General features: G+C 37.6%; 1 protein-coding gene across 1 annotated transcript in view; it reads left to right on the forward strand.

Annotated features, from left to right (window-relative positions):
• Positions 1 to 18474, forward strand: part of NOX3 (NADPH oxidase 3) — a 38947-nt gene extending 20473 nt beyond the window's left edge. Inside the window, exons 8-13 of the mRNA XM_053973711.1 lie at positions 469 to 561; positions 1597 to 1850; positions 5313 to 5475; positions 12545 to 12691; positions 15979 to 16103; positions 18348 to 18474. Coding sequence (XP_053829686.1) covers positions 469 to 561; positions 1597 to 1850; positions 5313 to 5475; positions 12545 to 12691; positions 15979 to 16103; positions 18348 to 18474 — 909 coding nt within the window. The remainder of the gene's footprint in view (positions 1 to 468; positions 562 to 1596; positions 1851 to 5312; positions 5476 to 12544; positions 12692 to 15978; positions 16104 to 18347) is intronic.
• The last annotated feature ends 2291 nt before the right edge of the window (positions 18475 to 20765 follow it).

Consider the following 20765-nt stretch of genomic DNA (forward strand, 5'->3'; position numbering starts at 1 on the left):
ACCATCAGAAAACTTACAGCTGACAATAATACGTACTCCTATCTACCTGCTTTGAAATACTTTAGACTTTGAGGAAAAAAAAAAGGTAAATTTATGGGTAATATTGTATAACTGTATGTATCTATAAAGCTTCAAGTCCAATGACAACTATATGTAACAACACCTAAATAGATTAATCTTTGCCTTTTAATAGGAAAAGATATTAAACTATTCTTCTTGGCCAGAGTACAGATAGATATTAGCACTGCTTTTGGACTGTGTTTGTGAGGGAGTCCCATATGTCTATTCCACAAGAAAGCCAGAACAGCTACAGCAGCAACACAAATACTCTCTTGAGAAAGACAAACCAAAAATTACAGAAAATCAAGTAATTTAATTTTAGGCTACCTGCTGATTTAAACCAGAAAAGCAAAGCATTTTTGTAGACATTCAAATAAACACTGCTTTTTAATATGTAATTTTCTACAGGCTTGGAAGTGGGTTTTAAGTCCTATGGTGTTGTACATCTGTGAAAGAATTGTTAGGTTTTGGAGATTTCGACAGGAAGTTATCATTACTAAGGTATGTAACAAGGCTCGCATATCTGCAAAATAAATCCCCATTATATCAATAACTTTTTTTTCATTTTTAGGTAACTTGTGTATATTAGGAACCTCATTTTTCACTCCTAGCTTCAGCAACTTTTCAATCATTACCATGTTTTCAGCCAAGTATTGATTTACATTTTGCATTTATTCCAATAGCAAATCCATAACAATATTCCATATGGGACCAAACTTGATTAATGAACTACTGGATTTCACACCACCATAACGCAAACATCTGTTTGTGGTCTCCCTTTTTAATGAACTAAAACCATGTTCCACTGCAGTTAATGCCAAAGACTGCCTTGACTTCAGTAGAAGCATACAGTTTTTACTTTAAAATCTGGAGGTTTCCAAGGAGATGAAGGGTTATATGATCAGTTAGCATATATAGTCGAAAGCTCCACTAATACCACTGTAACAATTTCCCCCAGCTGTGTGCCAAGGGACTATTTAACTCACATCAGAATAGATTGAGGATGTTGCCACTGAAGCACCTGAGTCCACGTGTATCAAGCCAGAGATCAGGAACAGTTGTATCTTGTCTGAGTGGAACAGGATGTTGGAAAAGTCTTGCTGCTGATTTCACAGAGTGGCTGTGATCTGCGAATCTCACTATATAATGTGTGACATACAAAACTGCTGCTTAATTGAGATTACCTCTCTATAAAAGAGTATTAGAATTGAGCTCACTGTGCTTTTTTCTTTGTAATCCCACAGAGTTAGCAGTGTTACATGAGGGTAAAACTAGGAATTAAGGAATTATTCTAATCAATTAAGAAATACTTTTGCACAGGTTATACCAAGAAAATTGACAAACTGTTGAATTGTTACAGCCTTTCCTCTCATCTTGCACTCAGAAGTCAAGCTGTCCCACAATACATACTGTACATGCTCTCAAGCCATTGGGCAACAACACTGCAACATGCAGGTTAAGATATCTGTGACCTAATGAAAACAAACATTTACCCTTCTGAATGGAAATAAAATTTGTCCATTTATCATTCTTTAGGTGGTGACACATTCCTCTGGAGTCCTTGAGCTCCACATGAAGAAACATGGCTTTAAAATGGGAGCTGGCCAATATATATTTCTACAGTGCCCATCTGTCTCACAGCTGGAGTGGCACCCTTTCACCCTCACCTCAGCTCCTGAGGAGGACTACTTCAGCATCCACATACGGCTCGTCGGGGATTGGACTGCAGCCCTTTTCAAGGCCTTTGGAGCAGAGGAAAAATCTTTGAAGGAATTGTGGATGTTACCAAGGTTTGAATAAGAGACTATATATTTTAAAATGTTATTTCTACATTTTAAAATAAATGTAAACATTTTAACTTTAATTAATTTTGCATGCATTTTTTAGGATACATTATTAGATTGTAGTTCTGGATTCATAAATAGAACATCATGCAAAAAAACATCACAAACAAATAGCCATGAACTGTGGCCAGAAGCTACCAAGAGGATGTGATGACTAATCCAAGATTTAAAGCCCATATCAATATCCTTATCTCTGTTGCTACCATCTGGATGTCTAGCACCTATACCTAAAGATATCTGTCTTGGAAGATGGTTGTTTAATAAATGACAATGGAAGATATCTGCTAGATTTTTTTGCCTCTATGCTTACGGTATCCATCACTTAGTATCCAAAATTCCAGTTTTTCCCTTTCATTTACTTAGATATTTTGCGGTTCCTGAAACATCTGCCTAAACCTTACTTCTTTCCGACAGTCTCCTTTGACCTCATCTCTATTTCCCAAACCCTGCTTCACTTTATAAAGATTATTTGTATTCAAATTATGTATTTTTGGCATCTTAATACAAGCAAAAAGTTGATTCTCTGTTGTTCCAAGTTAGTAGGGATCCTCTGAAGTCAAAGGAGCCATCCTGACTTACTCCAGCCAAGGACCTGGCTCTATACAGAATGGATTCAAACCAAGCAGATCTACTTCTGCACTGCTTGCAGGAATAGGGGAGATTTTCAGCAAAGAAGAGCCCAGCACAGGATCATTTAAATTCTAGTGGAGTGTGTAGGGCCTGGGGCTGCAGGGACTGATTTCCCCCTGGAAAGCTCATAGACACCACTGAGCTGCAGAGGTTTATTGGAGGTTGGGCGCAGACTTGAAAATCTGGTCCAGTCCTTACATTGTATAAGTTAATAAGAATTAGAAATGAAATCAGTGCCTTTGTTAAAGTCAAATGGAATGAGAAGTATGCCATTTCAACAGAACTGGAGAAAAAATTGTTCAACGTGATTGACAGCAAGTGTAAAAAATGAGGAAGAGAAAAAAAGTTCTCAAATGTTGCTTGCCAAAATGCAGGGTCGAAATTAACAGTACTGTCATACATAAACACTCATCTTTTTAATCTCATTAGGGTGCCTAATGACATCCTTCAGTTTCTTTCTTGCAATATACTAAAAGAATATTTCAATAGTTAATAGCAATAAAGCAAAAAACTGGTCTTTTTCACAGTTTCAATATCTAAAGTTATATACCAAATTGGTGACTATATTAAAAAATAACATATAGCAGACACTGTGCAGAAGACAGAAGACGTAGCAACAGAATAATAAGGTAGGGTTAAGAATAGAGTGTGTGTTTTTTAATTATTTAAAGAGGATGAAAATGAAATATTCATACATACATATAAGTAGCAAAGATAGTTGTGATTTCTGACAAATTTCGGAGCTAAAAACATAGAATAGACTATTAATGTGAAAATAATTAAATTCCATGTTATGTCTCTTCAGGATTTTGGCTGACTTAATTGCCAGTTTAATACATTGTTCCAAAATCTAACTGTTCTTACAGACAGGAGTACGACACAATCATCATGGTGATCAGCAAATGTTTAAATTCTAAAATTGATCACAGAATCTGATAATGATACTTTTTCAAAACTAAATATTTCTCCTGCCTTCCCCATAAATCTGATTTCTTTTCAAATGAAATGGATAAGAAGAATATGGACAGCCCAAACCCCAGTGAGAAAGTCCATAGCCCTATTTTCTACATGTCTTCGGCAAATGTAAATGTAACATTTTTTTGTCACTTTGTTTACTATCTTCCTACCTTTGTCCACTTTATCTAGATCAAATGAATGAGTTGCATAGCTCAGTTTCTCCTTCTCCTCTTTCTCCTCCCTGCTTCTCTGAGGCTTTGTATTTGGCTAAGCTGTATAGCTATGGTTGAGTAAAGCATTCAAACCAGTGATGGGATCTCTGTCACCTGAGGATTTAGGAGCAGACTGACAAGACAAATCTCTTCAAGGGATGATTCAGAAATAATTGAACCTGTCTTATAGCACAGCAACAGACTAGAGAATCCTTGAAATTTCTTCCAGATCAATTTTTTCTCAATCTACTGACAACAATGAGAATTGCTTCCAGTCTCACATTGAACTACATAGAAGGCTAATCTAAATTCTGTTCTTAGGCACTATAGGTATATACCATAAATTAACCTTATTTTACAGGAATGTTGAATGCTCAAAAAATACTGGCTGGGCAATAATCTAGATAACTGTATATATTAAAAAAAAAAAAAAAAAAAAATTTCTTAATGTCTAGGGTCAGATTTCCAGCAATTATGCCAGAGTAGCTCTTTTGTTTGCTACTGCACTTGCAGGACATTTTGAATATTGAAATTAAATGGCAAATATTTTTTAGGGCTTTTAAAAAAGTAACAATAAGGTTTGAGATACATTGTGCCCCTATATTTGTGTGTAGCATCGCTTGGGCATCCCCCTTTCTTATCCTGTTAAAACACTTCATTTTAATTATGTGTGCCTATTTGTTTGTACTATTTAAAGATAAATTTTAAGGATGATTCATGCAGTAAAGAGTACAAAGCAACAGAAAATCTAAAGGGAAGAAAAGACCTTTTTTTTTTCTAAGGACTGGGTGTCGGTGAAACCATCTTCTGAGCATGTATGTTGTATAAAGACAGGGCTGGAAAGAGCACTCCAAAGTACTCTGCGTATTTACATTTCATGTTGCTAAAGGAATGAATCTTATTATTCAATAATATTTTTCATCTCTAATTTTGACCAAAATTAATTTCTTGGCATCAGCAACATTGATTACAGGAGGCAGTAATATCAACAAGCATGTCTCCTTACGCATTTTTGCCTTTACATCAGATACTAAGTACAGTATTATGCCAAAAATGTATTCCTGAAATACTGCTTTTTCAGAAAGAGCTGAGAAAATAGTAGTTCCTTTGCATATGATGACCTTTTTCTTGCCTTCTCTTTTACTACTTTAACTCAAATACAGAACTTCTAAAAATGATTAATATAATCTGTTCCTCTTTACTTTGATATGTACAATATAACAAATAAAGCTCTGAAACAGGATGCTTTTCAGTAATTCATAATTAAATATGCAAATTCCACAGCTAAATTTGGACATGCAATTATATGACTAATCACATTTCAGAAAGCCAGAAAATTGCAATTGCATGCTTAAATAGATGGCCAGGCCCCAAATCCACATGGGTGCTCTTGTTCTCTCATTTTGAAAAAGACAGTTGCTTTGCTATTAAATGGCACTCACTGAAAATTAAATGTATTTGTACAGGCAATTTATGTGCCATCTTAGACATGTATTTTCTCTTTTATTTTAACAGAAATTCAGTTTTGACAATGTGTAGCCCAACAAATGTTAACCTTTCTGTCACTTTATGTGTTGTAGACTCCTGACTAAATGTTTTTTTGCTGTAGACTGGCTGTGGATGGACCATATGGATCTGCAACCACAGACATCTTCCACTACCGAGTCAGTGTGTGCATTGCAGCAGGAATTGGAGTCACACCATTTGCCTCTATCTTAAAATCCATTTGGTACAAATGCTGCAACCCTAATACAGTACTGGCACTGCAGAAGGTAGGTGGAAAAGTTTATTGCTTCATTAAAAAGTTCCACAAGTGAGCCTACTTAGCCAGGGGAGAGAGGCAATTCAAAGCTAGAGGCTCACTTGAGTGCTTTAACTTGCTCTGAGAAGCAATCACTCCCTTTCTAGTTGCCTTAGGAACTGTTGTGGGGTGAAGTCTCCTGAACTCACTGTCATTCCCTAAGAAAGAAGGTAGCCCAAGCTGCAATGTTTTTAGTAAAAGTTGAAGGATTAGATTTTCAATAGCAACTGGAGATAATTGTGGAATGTCTTTCACAGCTAGACAGATAATTAGGGAGCTACAAGAGAAACTTATCCTCTTTCTTATAAAAAATAAATCCTGCAATGTCATCTCAATCAGAAGTGAAGGGCAGCACTTGCTCATTGTCCAGGTGCAAGTTTTACGAGGGTCCTTCAGCAGCATGTCCTGGTCCAGAAGGCTGCATTCAGTAACCATTTGCTGCTTTTCTCACATTGCCAAGTCAGGATATTAACCAGCACAGAAGGAATACAAAAGGCATGTTAGCTCCGGATGAGATGCATATATCAAGATGCATATTACTCCCTCGAACCACTTTAATTATTTTGTTGAAAAAATATGTTCAGATCTAGAATGTAAAGATGACACAAAATTAATTAATATACTCATAATTTTCTAACCTAACTTTCTGCTAATGGCATGTGAGGCAGCACTGGGGAGTATAGGTGAAGAAGAGATAATAGGTGAAGTGGGTCAGGGCAAGAAGGTAGCACAGAAAAAAAATCAGCATTAAACATTCTCTTCCATATCCATCACAGCAAGTGGTAGTTTGTAGTTTGTGGACCCTATAGCTTTTAGGCCATTTTCCAGTGTAACAGCTGAATCAGGAACTGTTCAAAATTTCAACTTTAAGGACAAACATTGAAATTGCATTGGAAGGGACAGATCTCTGAAAGGGTCAATACATATGGAGCTGATTGCAGGACAAGGGGCTGATCTTTTTAAATGAAAGAGTGTTAAAACTGGCATCTTAATGATGAGCTGCCACTGAAAAAGCATCTGGGATTTTAGCAACTGAGGAGTTGAGGACAGGTTCAAACTGCCAGGGGGGATCTTTGAGGCAGAAAAAGCACTGAGAAGGGAGGGAAATAAAAATGGAAATACATGCTATTTGAAAAAAGAAGTGCATTTGCAAACACTACGATTGTACCAGGATGATCTTTTCCACTGGAAGGAGAGCTACGCATATGCATACAAACTTGATATATGTGGATTATGTATATTCTACATGTATACAAGTAAAAGTGTTGTTATTATTGTCATTGCTGCTATCTTAAGGAAGAACAGGATTTCAATAGAATAGAATATTGAGGGTGTTCATTCATAGGGAGAATTAGGGAGAATTTCATCTAAGTGTGCCTGCAAAGATAAATGCATCATGTAAACTGCCATGGTTTTCTGCTATAGAGTTCAGTTTTTCTGAATTCCTGTAAAATACAAAATTATCAAGATTTCTACTTGTCTTTTCTTTATATCTTGGCTTCCTTATTGGTGCAGTGGGAATAGTGATATTTATTTTTCACAGGTGTTATGAGGCTAAATTTCATCAGTGCTTGCAAAATATTTTGAAAGTGTGGATGAAAGGTCATGGGGAAGTTCACAGCATTACTTAAAAAAATCTAGCAGTCATCTCAGTGAGAGCGATTAATCTCAGGGTAGCTACACTTTTTTTTTTTTTTTTTTTTTTTTTTTTTTTTTTTTTTTTCTATTGGTTAAAAGCTTCCACTTGTGGTATAATTACAAATAATTTAATCTTCCTCAAAGTATTCAGCACTCTCTTTTTGCCATGATGAGTACCATAGAAATGTCTATTAAGGAAATAAATAAGAGGTTTTTCTTTTTTTAACAACTTCATTTTGATTTGAGTACAGCTATCATTACGGTTATTGAACTAATATTTCTTAGTGTTGCCCACATATGGTTGAGATATAAATACTCATAGTTTCCAAATGTCTGCAGCTGTATAATTTAAAAAACCCAACAAATCAAAAGGAGTACACATTTATCTAATTGATTATTCACAATTAAATAGCCTTAGAGCCCTCATTTCCCCATCATTTTTTGCACGTACTACCAGTCATGGTTGGAAAGTTTCTACTGGCTTTAGTTATGCATAATATGATTTTTTTTTCACATTAGTGCTCCCATTTTTCAGATCAGTTGCTACTGAAATTGATAAAATTGTACTGATCCATCAGATTCTAGTGTTATTAAACATCCACTTTCTCTTCCCTACAAAAGACATAAGAAAGGTCCTACTGAGTAACACCAAATATCCATCTAGCCCCATATCCTGTCTCCAACAGTGACTCTTCATGAACACCTAGCGAAAAGTATACAGACCAGAAAAATCAGATGGTGATTGGTTTTTACAGGACATTTCTTCACCATTGAGCGACTCGTAGCTCAGTAACGCCTCGATACAAGAGCTGTACTTCTGTTTTTAATATCCCTTTGTGGCTTTTTCTTCCATTAAGTAGTCTAATTGTTTTTTGAATCCATGTAGACCTTAGACAACCATAGCATGTTGTGGCAGTAAGTTCTGCTATATACTGAGAGGAAAACACAATCAGCCTCTTCCATTTGCTTTGGGACTGACTTCCACACCTAAGGAAAATATCTGCCCCAGTCTCTAGTCCTTCTGCACAAAAATCTTGTCTTGAAGACCTAAAAACCTAGGCTCTTTCTTCTGTCAAATGTAACCATCTCTCTGACCTATTTTGATAACAGTTTAAGCCTTTTGCTTCAAATTTAGGAATATGATTTTGAACCTTGTTATGCATTTATGGGAAAGGCTGTTTGCTGCCACCATAAGTCAGTGCCTCCTGCAGGCTGCCAAACCCCCACCTCCGCAAGACCTCTGAGGTTTTTTTGTTTGTTTGTTTGTTTGTTTGTTTGTTTGTTTTTGCATGCTACAGTCCACAGAGCATGAAAGACTGGATGATTGCTGGGAGGTGCCCACCTGCAGGTGTAAGAGGTTTTTGTAGGGATATTCATGCCGAGGAGAGAGCAGCAAGAGTCAGGGATGAGGGGTGTCCTCCTTGGACAGCCCTTTAGTGAAAAGCTGGCTTTGCCCAGAGCTGCAGCTCCAACTCTGCCCTCAGGGAGCAGGGAGAAACAGATGCATGCTCATCAACAGATAATTATTAATGACTTTCCTCATGATGGAAGCTGATTTACAAAGAATTTTCTTTCACCTTACAGGAAAGAGGTAACACAGCTCTTGCTCTTGTTCGTTGTACAAAATACAGGATGTGGGAAACTGAAGGATAAATATCCATGAATTGCAAGGTAGCAGAGCATTGCAGAAATAAGCAAATATTCAAACCCCTTCTTTGATCTGATTAATAGCAATACTGCATCTAACTCAATTTGCAAAAAGAGCATTTGGAAAATTTAAGACAGTTTACTTGGGCAAGCCATCAAGCTGATAAATGCAATTGATGGCAGTAGGGTGGGTGGAGACTAATGAAATATAAATCTAAACCAGATTTTTAAGGGTCCTAAATAATTGCTGTCAGTTAATAGTATGAGGCTTACAAGAAAAAAGCAGGATTAAGAATAATATTTAATTATAAAAATACACTGGAGCTACTTTATTCTACTGTTTTAACAAGGATTAATTTTTTGGTGCATTCATTGTATTTTAATTATATATGTAATATGTTGTGCTATGTTATGGGCAGCCAGTGTAAAGAAAGGAAGACTTTTTTGTAAACACCATTTATTTTAACATATTAGACTAGAAGTCCTCTTTGATCTAAGGGAAACTAATTCCTTTTACCCATAGGCCATACTTCTTCACTATCTCTTTTCTTTCTAAGATTATAACAGCCAAAAATACTTCTAATAATGACAGTCTTTCTTCATCACCAAATGCATGCCACCTCTTAACGTGAAAATCAGAGGCAATGCAATGGGTGCCATGGGATGAGCTTAAGGAATTTTTGCAGCTTCAGAAAGCTCCATCCTTTCCTTAGAGGAGTGTGCCAGAGGTGACTTGCTCCAACCAGTTGGACTGGCTGTTCCTGTGACAGCCAGGCGTGTAAACAGCTAAAAGCATTCCTTTAATATGTTCTGGAAACCAGTTCCCCGGTTCGAAGACTGTATTGTCTCAACTCATTGGCTAGCTTTTCTTCCTTCTTCCCTGAATGTGCTAATCTCCCAGTCCTGCCCACATGCTCCCAGTTGCTACCCGATGAACAATTCTTTACTCATTTAGAAATACATATCTCCGCTCCACACACATGTACTAAATATACATTTCCATAAAATGAACTGCTGAAAAAACTTGAGAAATAAGATGATCAAGTAGAGTCTGGGGGAAGAAATTTCTCACTACAAATCAACAGCTATGGTGTGATACAGACTGACAGCACTCAGTGGGCTGATTTTTGAGGTGTTGAGTATATAGAACAAATGGGGACTTTAGGACTCAGACACAAAAAAGCTACATAGAGGTTAAGGCTATAAACCTTACTTAGTTTTGGTAATTTAAAATAATGCTGTTGTTTGCCACAAATATGAAATTCTATAACATCAGTGGGCTTGCTTTTTCCTCATAACCTATGCCAGGGTAAATCGGCACCAGCCCCCCTCCATAAAGCAATGAGGTCATATTTAAGGCAAAATATTGAAACAGAAGGAGAAAAAGCAAACAGCCAAGATGGTTAGTACTAAAGTTCCATAGACAGTCTTATTACTGGGCTGTAAAAATACCCTGCTTAACCCTGAATGCCTTATCTCTGTTTCTGGGATCATACATCATTTATATTTCTTACATAAACCACAGATGGTCTCTTACAGTACACTCAGATCTAGGAAACATCTGAAATTACTGTTACTGTCTTTCACCAAATCTCCACTGAAGCATGGTATTACCACATTTTTCTCCCACCATCTTACCAGAAGTCTGACAACCTAATATAATATATCTTTGGGAAATCTCTTTATAGCTTTCTGGTTTCTTTCTCTGGTTTTTCATTTCAGAAGCGTCCAATACGCATTTTTACCTCATTGATCCTGTGGAAAAGGGTTAATGATTGCTTTGGGAACATAACTTCCATATCACCTCTGATATTGCAGTACAACAAAAGACAGTGGGCCTGGTGAGCAGAGAAGGAGATGAGTTGGAGAAAGCAAAAGGATTTTGTAACAAAATCAGAATCCCAGTCACAATAAAATAAGTTCCAACCATTCTGTTTTTATAAACTCATACATTGTCCTTCCTGCTGTTCCTTCCACATCTGAAATTGTGTATTTTTAGAATTCCTCTATGTTTTTCAATTTCTTCTTTGGATATATTATGAAAATACACAGCCTGCAGAGGCCCATTCGAGGTTTGGCATCATCTGGTCAAAATAATGGTAGAGTGTGTGGCAAGAAATACAGAATTTGAGTAATAGGAATTGCAGACTTATCTTGTAATTGTGCTTCAGACTGCCATCAGGGTAGTGTCTGGGCATTTCAGACATTCATCCTCTGGGTTGTACAGGAACTCACAGTTGAGTTGTCTCCACATCTGTATTGGCTTCATACAAGGCACTGAGCTGGAACCAGGGGGTGGACTGGTCCCAGTCCTCTACACAGCACAGCATTGCTAGAGGAGATTTCCAACTGGGAAATCATGATGGTGCTGAAGACTCCCTAAGGTAATTCCTGATGGGCCTAGGAGTGACTGAGTTTCGGTACATTGATAAGATCCTGACAAGGGAATTTCATCAGTCCTGAGGCAGTTTCTGTTGCAAACTTTATTAACTTGTACACAGACAAGACATTTGCAAATGGTCATCAGAAACCATTCCTGTAGAAGTGGTCGTGTAGGACAGCCTTCTAGAAATAGCTAATTAGTCAGAAGATACTTTATATGCAGTTAAGACAAGAGATCACAATAGATCATGCATATGTAGGAGTGGTCACAATGATCCCTGGGCCAGCTGGCTATAAAAACTGGGCACAAAAAGGTTCTTGTGGACTCCCACTGTTCCAGCTGTAGATGCCAGAGGAAGGACTCTTGAAATAGAAACTCATCATCATATGGACAATAACTAACAGTCTTATTTGAAAGATTTTTTTCCTATGCAAGCATTACCTTATGCCAAGATATTAATAAATTAGCTTCTTTCTTTAAAAAAAAAGCAAAAACCAACAAACTCTGCTATGTTTTTTATTTACTGCAATAGCGTAGGAAAAATAAGCCATAGGAATGATTAAAGGATGCCTCTCGGTGGCAGTGATCCCAGGAGCATTTGGTTTGCCATAGACACAATTATAGGATGACTCGATCCCATCCTCTAACTTCTACCTGTAAAACGAAACTTTGCTAAGAGGCTCTCCAACCCAATAGACAAGAAACAAAAAAGACGAAAAGTGAAACTAGCAAAATCCGGATGAGAGAAGTTGTGTTAGTTTTTGATAGAGAGGAGGGTTTCAAACAATAGAAAACCGATCATGGGATAGCAGTTCATTTTACCCCTCTGGCAATTGCAAATTTAGTTTCAGGTTTCTCTAGGAACTAGATGCTCCAAATTAAACATGAAATACATTGAAAAAGAAATAGGGAAAATTTCTCACCTGTTTTATACAGGGCATATGATTTGAAGACCATAAGTACTTTCTGGCAACATCAAGAGTTAGCCTATGGCATAAACTCTTGAGAAACAAGGAATTCCTTGCTTTGATGCTGAATAAAACTGAAGTTAAATAAATACAAAATTTCAAATAATCATCAAATTATTTGCAAGAAATGAAGGGCTAGGTATTACAAGTCAATGCAGAGATGCACTGGTAGGGATATATGGGAAGCTTATCCACTGCCTGCTTTCACTAGCACATTAATATATTCACTCATAGTTTAAGATGACAATCAAAATTTTAAAATGTCAAAATTATATTCAATTATGTTTACTATAAATTTAGTGTGGAGAAGAATCACACACTATATGGTTAATGAGTTGAGCCAGTAATTAGGAAGTTTTATTGAAAGTTTGCTACTTGTTAAATCTCTTTACTTTATCTGACAGGTTTATTTTTACTGGATTTGTCGAGACCCATCAGCATTTGAGTGGTTTGCTGATCTTCTGTACCATTTGGAAACAAAAATGGCTGAAAAATGGAAAAATGATTTTCTGAGCTATCATATATTTCTTACTGGCTGGGATGAAAGTCAGGTAATAATGAAACTGTTAAAAGTCAGAGTTAATGTACCTTGTTTTTCCAGTATGGTAACACAAGGAACAGGAACAGCTGAATAAATGATGGATGAAGCAGAGAGACAAAGAACTGTAAATATAAAGATCCTAAGATGTCTGTTTGCATCTCACATTTAGGAAAACAGGAATGAAGAAATCAAGCCAGTGATTCCTCCAATCATATCTTGTTTTGGGCAGAGATGGTTACCAGGTATCTCACAGAAAAGTGCATAGAGCTTTCAGGAGCTCATCAAGGGATATTTTGTCTATGTCTCAGGAACAGTCTTTCATTAGATTCTGTCATTTTTGTGCTGAAATGTGGAGGACTGTCTAAAAAATGTAGGTTTCATTTACTCTTATTATTTAATAAAACTTCTGTTGTAGTAATTCATACATATATACATAAATATATATACATATATATACATAAATATATATATATATATATATATATATATATATATACATATATCCAGTGCATTTTTTAAAAGTACTCCACTTGGAAAATTTTGGCAACCAACTCCATGGTCTAATTCACGTTGTTTGAAAAGACATTTTCTCTGATTGACATTAAATTTGCCATCTCATAATTTCATTGGATCATACCACCTTAGGCACTTAATTCTTAGACTGGGTCAATATTATTCAACCTCTAAGGAGGTCTTTACTTAAATACAAATGTGTTGATTTTCTTTCTCTCTCTCTCTCTCTCTTCCCTTTTTAATGGATCACTCAGATCATGCAGTGGTAAGTGAGGTACCTGCCAGAAAAACTCTAACAGGGAAATCTTTGCTCTACTGTTTTATTTCCTGCTGTCTCTATTGAATGAAGGACTGCCTAGTAGAGATGAAAAAAATACAGATTTCATAGAGCTTTTCCTTTTCTGCCTCTGCTGATACAAAACCCCCACTGTTTCTTTCTGCTTTCCTTAGAGTTTCTGTCAAGTAATGAGGTATGTGCATAAAGCTGTATTCAGAAAAATCTACTCTCATTGTGAAGTAGATGCCAGCTATAGAAACTACTGCTCTGCATTAGCAATATCACAGGGTATTACCTAAAACCTGCTGTTAAAGAAGCTATTGGGGAACCTAAAAACCACAAAGTTGCCCTTATCTTTCAACTATCACCTCACTTCCCTCTTGGGCAAACATCAGGCCAGAAGTCAGGTAGGGTGACAATTGTTCTTGCTGGGGTGTCTGTCTCACTTCACTTGTGTGCCCTGCACTTTTCTGAAGGGACTTCCTCTCTTCAACCCCATAATCTCTCTTGATCCCTGTCAGAGGAATGTTCTTCAGGGGCTATTTCTCCCACTCTGATCTGGGCACTATGCTGAGTAAAATCATCTTCTTCAGATACATGCAAAGCTCCCTAGTCTTACAGGACTTACTTATTTTTAGTAAATTCCTGTTCATCACTCCTCAAGTGATGAACAGGAATTTACTAAAATCCTCATCACTCCCTCATCACTCTGCACCAGTAATATTTGAATGATATTTTACTTCTCCCTTAGCAAAAAAAACAAAGCAACATTCTCAGCATTCTCTCCATCTCACTATATAGATGACCAGTAGTCAAGTGAAGCTGAACTCAAGGAGAACGGGCATTTTAAACCTTCTAGTACACCCTCCTTTACTGACACATGTCTACTCCTCAGACATGTTTGTTCAATGCTTTAAGCTCTTTGCAGATTCCATGTTGGGAACAGATGGTTAAGCAGATAAAGCACATGATCTATCTCTGCTTGGACAAGCTCTCTGCAATATCCCTGAGACTCCTAGGCACCCTTAGCACTGTGAGCTATTGCAAAGGCTAATACCAAAAATTCTGCAAAATTTCCACTTAATGAGAACAGCCCATCTTCTCAATGGGACAACTGTGCTGCAAATAATTCAAAAATTCCACGGTTTTCTACCTCCCACTCTTACCAAACAATTTAAGTTCTTTCTTAGACTATTCCAAATCCTTCATGAAAATGGCTCAAACTAACAAGAAGAAGCTTTTAGAAACACGACCTCTTGTGACAACTTTGCTTGACAAGAGTAATTGTTTTGGTAAGGAATATGTAAGACTCATTAGAAGAAGAAATATACAGTATTCCTAGGAAATGGATCTAAATTTTAGCAACCACTTCTGCAAAAGATGATTATGATACTTAGTTCATGCTAAGGCCTGGACTAAATGCAAAGTCCATTTTTAAACTCACTTTCCTCTGTTAATTTCTTGTTAGTGACAGCAATGATGGTAGTCTGTAGTGGAAACAAGCATATTACTCCTACACAAGAGCAGCACTCCTACACAAGAGCAATTAGGAGTGAGAGTGGTTTTTGTTTTTAAATGCACGTGGGAAGTATTAAGATAGCATGGTAATAGGTGTAGTATAGGAACTGAAGGACAGTAAATGCCCATGAAAATAAGGATTTTTTTCCTGGCACTTGGGAGCTGAGAAGCTCACTTCACCTGAGGTGATCCACTTTCTGCACCTGCCTCTACCTGAATAGAAAATTCAAAGCATTGAGGGTTTTACACAGAGTCACAGAATAGTTAGGGATGGAAGAGACCTCTGGAGATCCTGCAGTCCAACCTCCCCTGCCAAGGCAGGGTCACCTAGAGCAGGTTACACAGGGACTTGCCCAGGTGGGTTTTGAATGTCTCCAGAAAGAGACTCCACAACCTCCCTAGGCAACCTTTTCCAGTGCTCCGCTGCCCTCAGTGTAAAGCAGTTCTTCCTCACGTTGAGATGAAATTTCTTGTGTTTTAGTTTATGGCCATTGCTCCTCATCCTGCCACTGGACACCACTGAAAATAGTCTGGAACCATCCTCCTGACAGCTGCATTAATGAGATCCCCTCTCAGTCTTCTCTTCTCAAGACTAAACAGGCCCAGCTCCCACAGTCTCTTTTCATAAGAGAGGTGCTCCAGACCCTTCATCATCTTTGAGATACTCCACTGGACCCCTATTTTTACCCCTGCTGAGCTGGTATATCCATTGTGTTTTCCATCAGCACCAGAATGCTCTGGACTTGGCTCTTAGGTGCTTTTGGAAAAGCTTTCCACAATTCTAGTAATATTGTGAACTCTCAAATACTCATCTTCTCTCTTCCTCTCCTTCTACCTCTCCTTCTCTTTCTCTCTCTCCTCTCCTCCCATTTGATAATCGCAGAGTGTCCTTTCCTTCATTCCATATTTCCCAGCATTATTGCTTTTGCCTCTTACTTGGAATATATGTTTTTGACACTAAAATTATTATCTTGTAAATTTGCCTTTAGGCTACTCACATAGCCCTGCATTGTGATGACAAGATGGATGTAATTACTGGTTTGAGACAGAAAACCTGTTATGGAAGGCCAAACTGGGACAATGAGTTCAAGCAACTAGCTGAAAATCATCCTAGGTAAGGCAGGCTGGTTTCTAACCTTGTTAGGTAACTCTTCTCTCAGCATAAACAGTGGGAGGAGGGGAGAGCAAACCTTTCTAAATGACCCTTTTAAAACAATTTCTTCTTTTTTGCTGTGTGGAAAGAAGATTTATGCTTAATGAAGATTTTAATGAAGAAATCTCGGAAAGAGAATGCCAATAAAATCTAATTTTTGGACAAGAAAATCTAATATTTAGAAGTATTTCAATATCCTGGCCTTTGTCCAGATATAATTGAAACACACAATCCAATTATTGTTCTGCACAAAGGACAAAGTAGCATTAATTTCCCTTGAAGATGGTTATTAAAGAGATAAACTGTGATTTTTTTCTTATGATGTCAAGGATATGTTTGTTCCCCTAACATATTTGGCTGCTCTTGCAAGACTATGCTGTTCTGTTATTAGTTCATCTCTGCTGGCAAAGACAGTTCATTTGAACTTGGTGGATTTGCTAGTGGTCTGAGAAAAGCTTCTTTGTTCCTGAAAGCCTTTGAAGCAAGAATTTGAAATATTTTGTGTTCAGCAGTAGAAAATTCCAGAATCTTTGTGACTTTGTGATTTCCAAACATTTAACTGCTAATGCAAAATAAAGGCTTGCACTTGGAAGACAGAGATACGAAAAGAAAAAGGAGAAAAATTCTTTTAAAAGATGAAAAAGACCCAAGAAAAAGCTGAAAGGGAGGAGATCAAAGAGAATACAGTAAGCTACAAGAATACCATAAAATTGCAAAAATAACAGTAATAGAGAATTCACTTGATGGAGGTCAAAATAAATACAATCAGGAAATATGGAAGATTAAAATCATAAAAAGGCCAAGAATAGAAAATATGACTTTTGAAAGACCTTTCATAGGGATTCTACTATATAAACAGAGCTTTTAAAGTTATAGTTGAAACATTATTTTTTAACACTAGTTACTTCTGCAACTGTAAGTACAGACGAGACAAAAAAGTTTTTCTGCTGCTCAAGGGGGATATGGGCATTAGCTTTCTCTACTGGATCTTGAGGTAGTTCCATAGAAAGCCTGTCCTAAACTGACAGAAAAATCTCCACTTTTTTTGTGAGCCTAGATGCCCATGTTTATGGTCAATGTTGAACTTTTTAAAGAAAACCTTGCATGAAATAAGGATTCCTTTTGAAAAAGGAAGATTTTTCTTGCTTTGAATTATAGAAGATCCAAGAGTCAAAAAGAAGACTTTCTACTGTGTGATGAAACAATCAGCTTTTAGGATCTGACTAAATTTTGGGTCCCTGTGCCTAGGTTGACAGTTCCCCCTGGCTGCAACAATGTCTTTTAGCAGATTAGCAGGAATACACCACTTCAGGTCAACCCTGGTGCAATTGAGCACCAGAGCAATTTGGGCATGACTTCTGGGGGCTATGGCTTGAGCACCAAAATCATATCCACAGCCCCTCCTTTACATGAGCAAACCTTTTTAAACTCATTCTATCACATGTCACTTCCTCTGCATTTCTGCAGATTGAGCTTTCCCCAGCAGCAGAGCATGTTGAATCTGTGTCTGCATACGTGTTTTAATATGTGTAGTGTACTTGCAGGCAAACCCTTTAGGCAGTTTCTAGCAGGCAACCAGGTTTACCAGCTCCTTACGTGCTTGTGCAGGTATAAACGCAATTGTTTGTTACATCAGTCATGTTCTTATTTTATAAGAAGTAACTATTTACAAATGGTGTTATTAAATCAGCTATTTTAAAATTGGCCGTGGACAGAAAAGTGTTAGACTAGGTGGTGTTAGACTAGGTGGCAGGGGGGTGGGGGAGGGGGGGTGGGGGAGGACAGGAGAAAAAAACTCAGAAGTAAATCAGCATTTTGTATAATTTTTAGGAAAAAATCAACTCAGCTGGAGAAAAAGCACTTAAAATTTTCAGTGTAAGCAGTATGTTTGCCCCTCTGATTGAAAAAGCTATGACGATCAAAACCAAAGAGCTACCGTTTAAAACATTTTGTGTCTTCTAATATAGCAATCTAATAAATAATGTAATGAGACATAATAAATATTAAAGTATTAAAATTATTATACTCTAATATAGCAGCACAAATTATACAGTACATAACACAAAGTATACAGTAACACAAGATTTTTCAAATGTATTTCTCAAAAAACCATTTGAAAAGATGCAAAGCTGAAGGCAGCTAAAAAGCACAGTGTATCCATTTCCCTTGCTACTCTCATGCTTGTTGTTGTTATTGTGATTCCAGCAGCAGTATTGGTGTATTCTTCTGTGGACCCAAGGCTCTCTCTAAGATCCTGCAGAAGACCTGCCACTCATATTCATCAGTTGATCCAAGAGGAGTTCAGTTTCACTACAACAAAGAAAGTTTCTAGGCTGTACTTCTTAACTGTATAATAGATATTACCAGGCTGTGTATTCTTTCCCCATCTTCTCCCATCCTCTACTCATTCTGCAGCATTCAGGCCAGATATTAAGAATTGCAAATTGAAATAGGTGTATTGACTTCAGTAGAAAAATGCCATCCTCTGCCAGTTAAAGATTTGGACCCCTTCCTTAGCCTTTTCATTGCTGACTTAATGATGCTGTGAATCCCTCTACACCTGTGTGAAAACACACACAAACCATAACCTTTGAAGAAAAAGGTATGAGTAAAATGGACATTTAGAGCTGTACTTTGCTGTTGTGTATGATTGCAGGCAATACATCCCTGCTGTTTAAATCATGCCCATTGAAAGCATTTCCTTCCTGGTTTTCTGATTTTACATTCCCACTGCACACACATCCATATCTGCATTACCTTTTGTGCCACAGTAATACTATTTCTATACACTCTGTCAAATTCCAAAGGAGCAAATTTGTTTTGCCTTACCAAGTTATGCACCATTTAAACCTGACATTTCCATGGGAATGGTGTCTGTGTATCCCATGAACTAATATGTACTTAGGTTTAATAGGCTAAGGCAACTACGGAAATTTTTTACACTCAGCAAATGGATCTCGTGAGACATGCAACTGTAACTGTGGAAAAAAGTTTCATGATAGAATGACTGAGGTGGGAAGGCACCCCTGGCTTCTACTCCAAACCTCTTGCTCAGAGCTGATTCTGTAAAGAGAGGAGCGACATTAGCATTCTTCCATTCCTCAGGAACCTTCTCCCATCACCATGACTATTCAAAAATAAAGAATGGCAAGTTCCCTCAGCACTTCTGGATGAATCCCATCAGTTTCCATGGACTTGCTTAAAATATCCCTAACCTGATCTTCCTTCACTGAGGGTAAGCATGAATTTTTTCAGATCTTCCCATTTGCCTGAGAAGCCAGGCATCTCTGAATGTCAGCCTTATCTGTAAAGAATGAAGCAAAACAGGAATTGAATACCTCTATCTTTCTCCACGGCCTTGGATGCCAAGTTCCCCACCCCATTCAGCAGCAAAGCAACATTTTCCTGGCCTTCCATTTGCTACTGATACATGCACAGCAGATCTTCTTATCACCCTTCACTTCCCTCACCAGATTTAACTCCCAATGGGCTTTGGCTTTCCTGACCCCATCCCTGCACACTCATTGTCTTTATATTCCCTCCATCATCTGTCCTTGCTTCCACCTCTTGTATGCCTCCTTTGTGTTTTGGTTCTGTCAGGAGGGAATTGTTCAACCATATGGATCTCCTACCATCTTTGGCTTAGTCCACGCAAGAGGGATCATATTTGAACTTGCGGAAGATGATTCTTGAAAATCCTCTAGTTCCCCTGGACCCCTCTTCTCTCTAGGACCACACTGCATGAGAAACTTCTAGGCATTGAATATCTCCTGTGTCCCCTCCATGCCATGTGTCTTAGTGTAGATGCACTTCAAAAAGGCATCCAGTCATGTGAATTTTCCAAAAGAGGTGTTAGAGCTTTCCCCACCCTCCTTTTCTGTAGACACTTTCTAGTTTGTGTGGATACCTAGGAGGAGAGCCCTTCTGCCCTGTTTTTTTGGTTGTGACATCTCTCCTGTTCATATCATCCTGTACACTTTATTTGTTGCTCCAGTCCACCACCTCCTCATTTGATTGTTGGTCATCCACTCCCTCCCCATCACACAACATTCCCATAAGCTAAAAAAGGAAGAAAAAATATTTCCCTCTATCCCAGCACAGAGAGTAAAAACACTCCATATTTGAGCTGGACTGAGGTGTAACAGTTCACTAGGACCACATAATGCATTTATCCAGGCACATGATAAAAATGGGAGATAGGAAACATCCTGTGTTTGTCAGCATTTGAATGACAGAGGACAACATTATATATGTATCCTTACGCAAAGACAAAAAATACCCACTAGAGGGGACATAACTGTATAGACAAAAGAAATAGAACAATAAAAATTATGACAGAGAAGACTCCAATATTGTTTTATACGCCTTCTACTAGGGGATATGGCATGTGTGAACTGAAATTGCTCCACAATACACAGTTCTATTATTGTTAAGTTTAGGGCAACGCATCTTTGTTTTAAAATAGTTGAAGTTTTTTTAAATGTCTGCCTATGTGAAATGATTAATGCAGAGCATACTGTGTTAGCAGTAGAGTGAAGAGAGAATTAGAGCCTCTGCCAGTTCACCTAGAGGCATTTATCTTTTATTTTTTCCCCTGGTGCCCATGCTGAGCCTCAGGGTAAG

This window comes from Vidua macroura, chromosome 3, assembly GCF_024509145.1.
Source record: "Vidua macroura isolate BioBank_ID:100142 chromosome 3, ASM2450914v1, whole genome shotgun sequence".
NCBI lineage: Eukaryota > Metazoa > Chordata > Aves > Passeriformes > Viduidae > Vidua > Vidua macroura.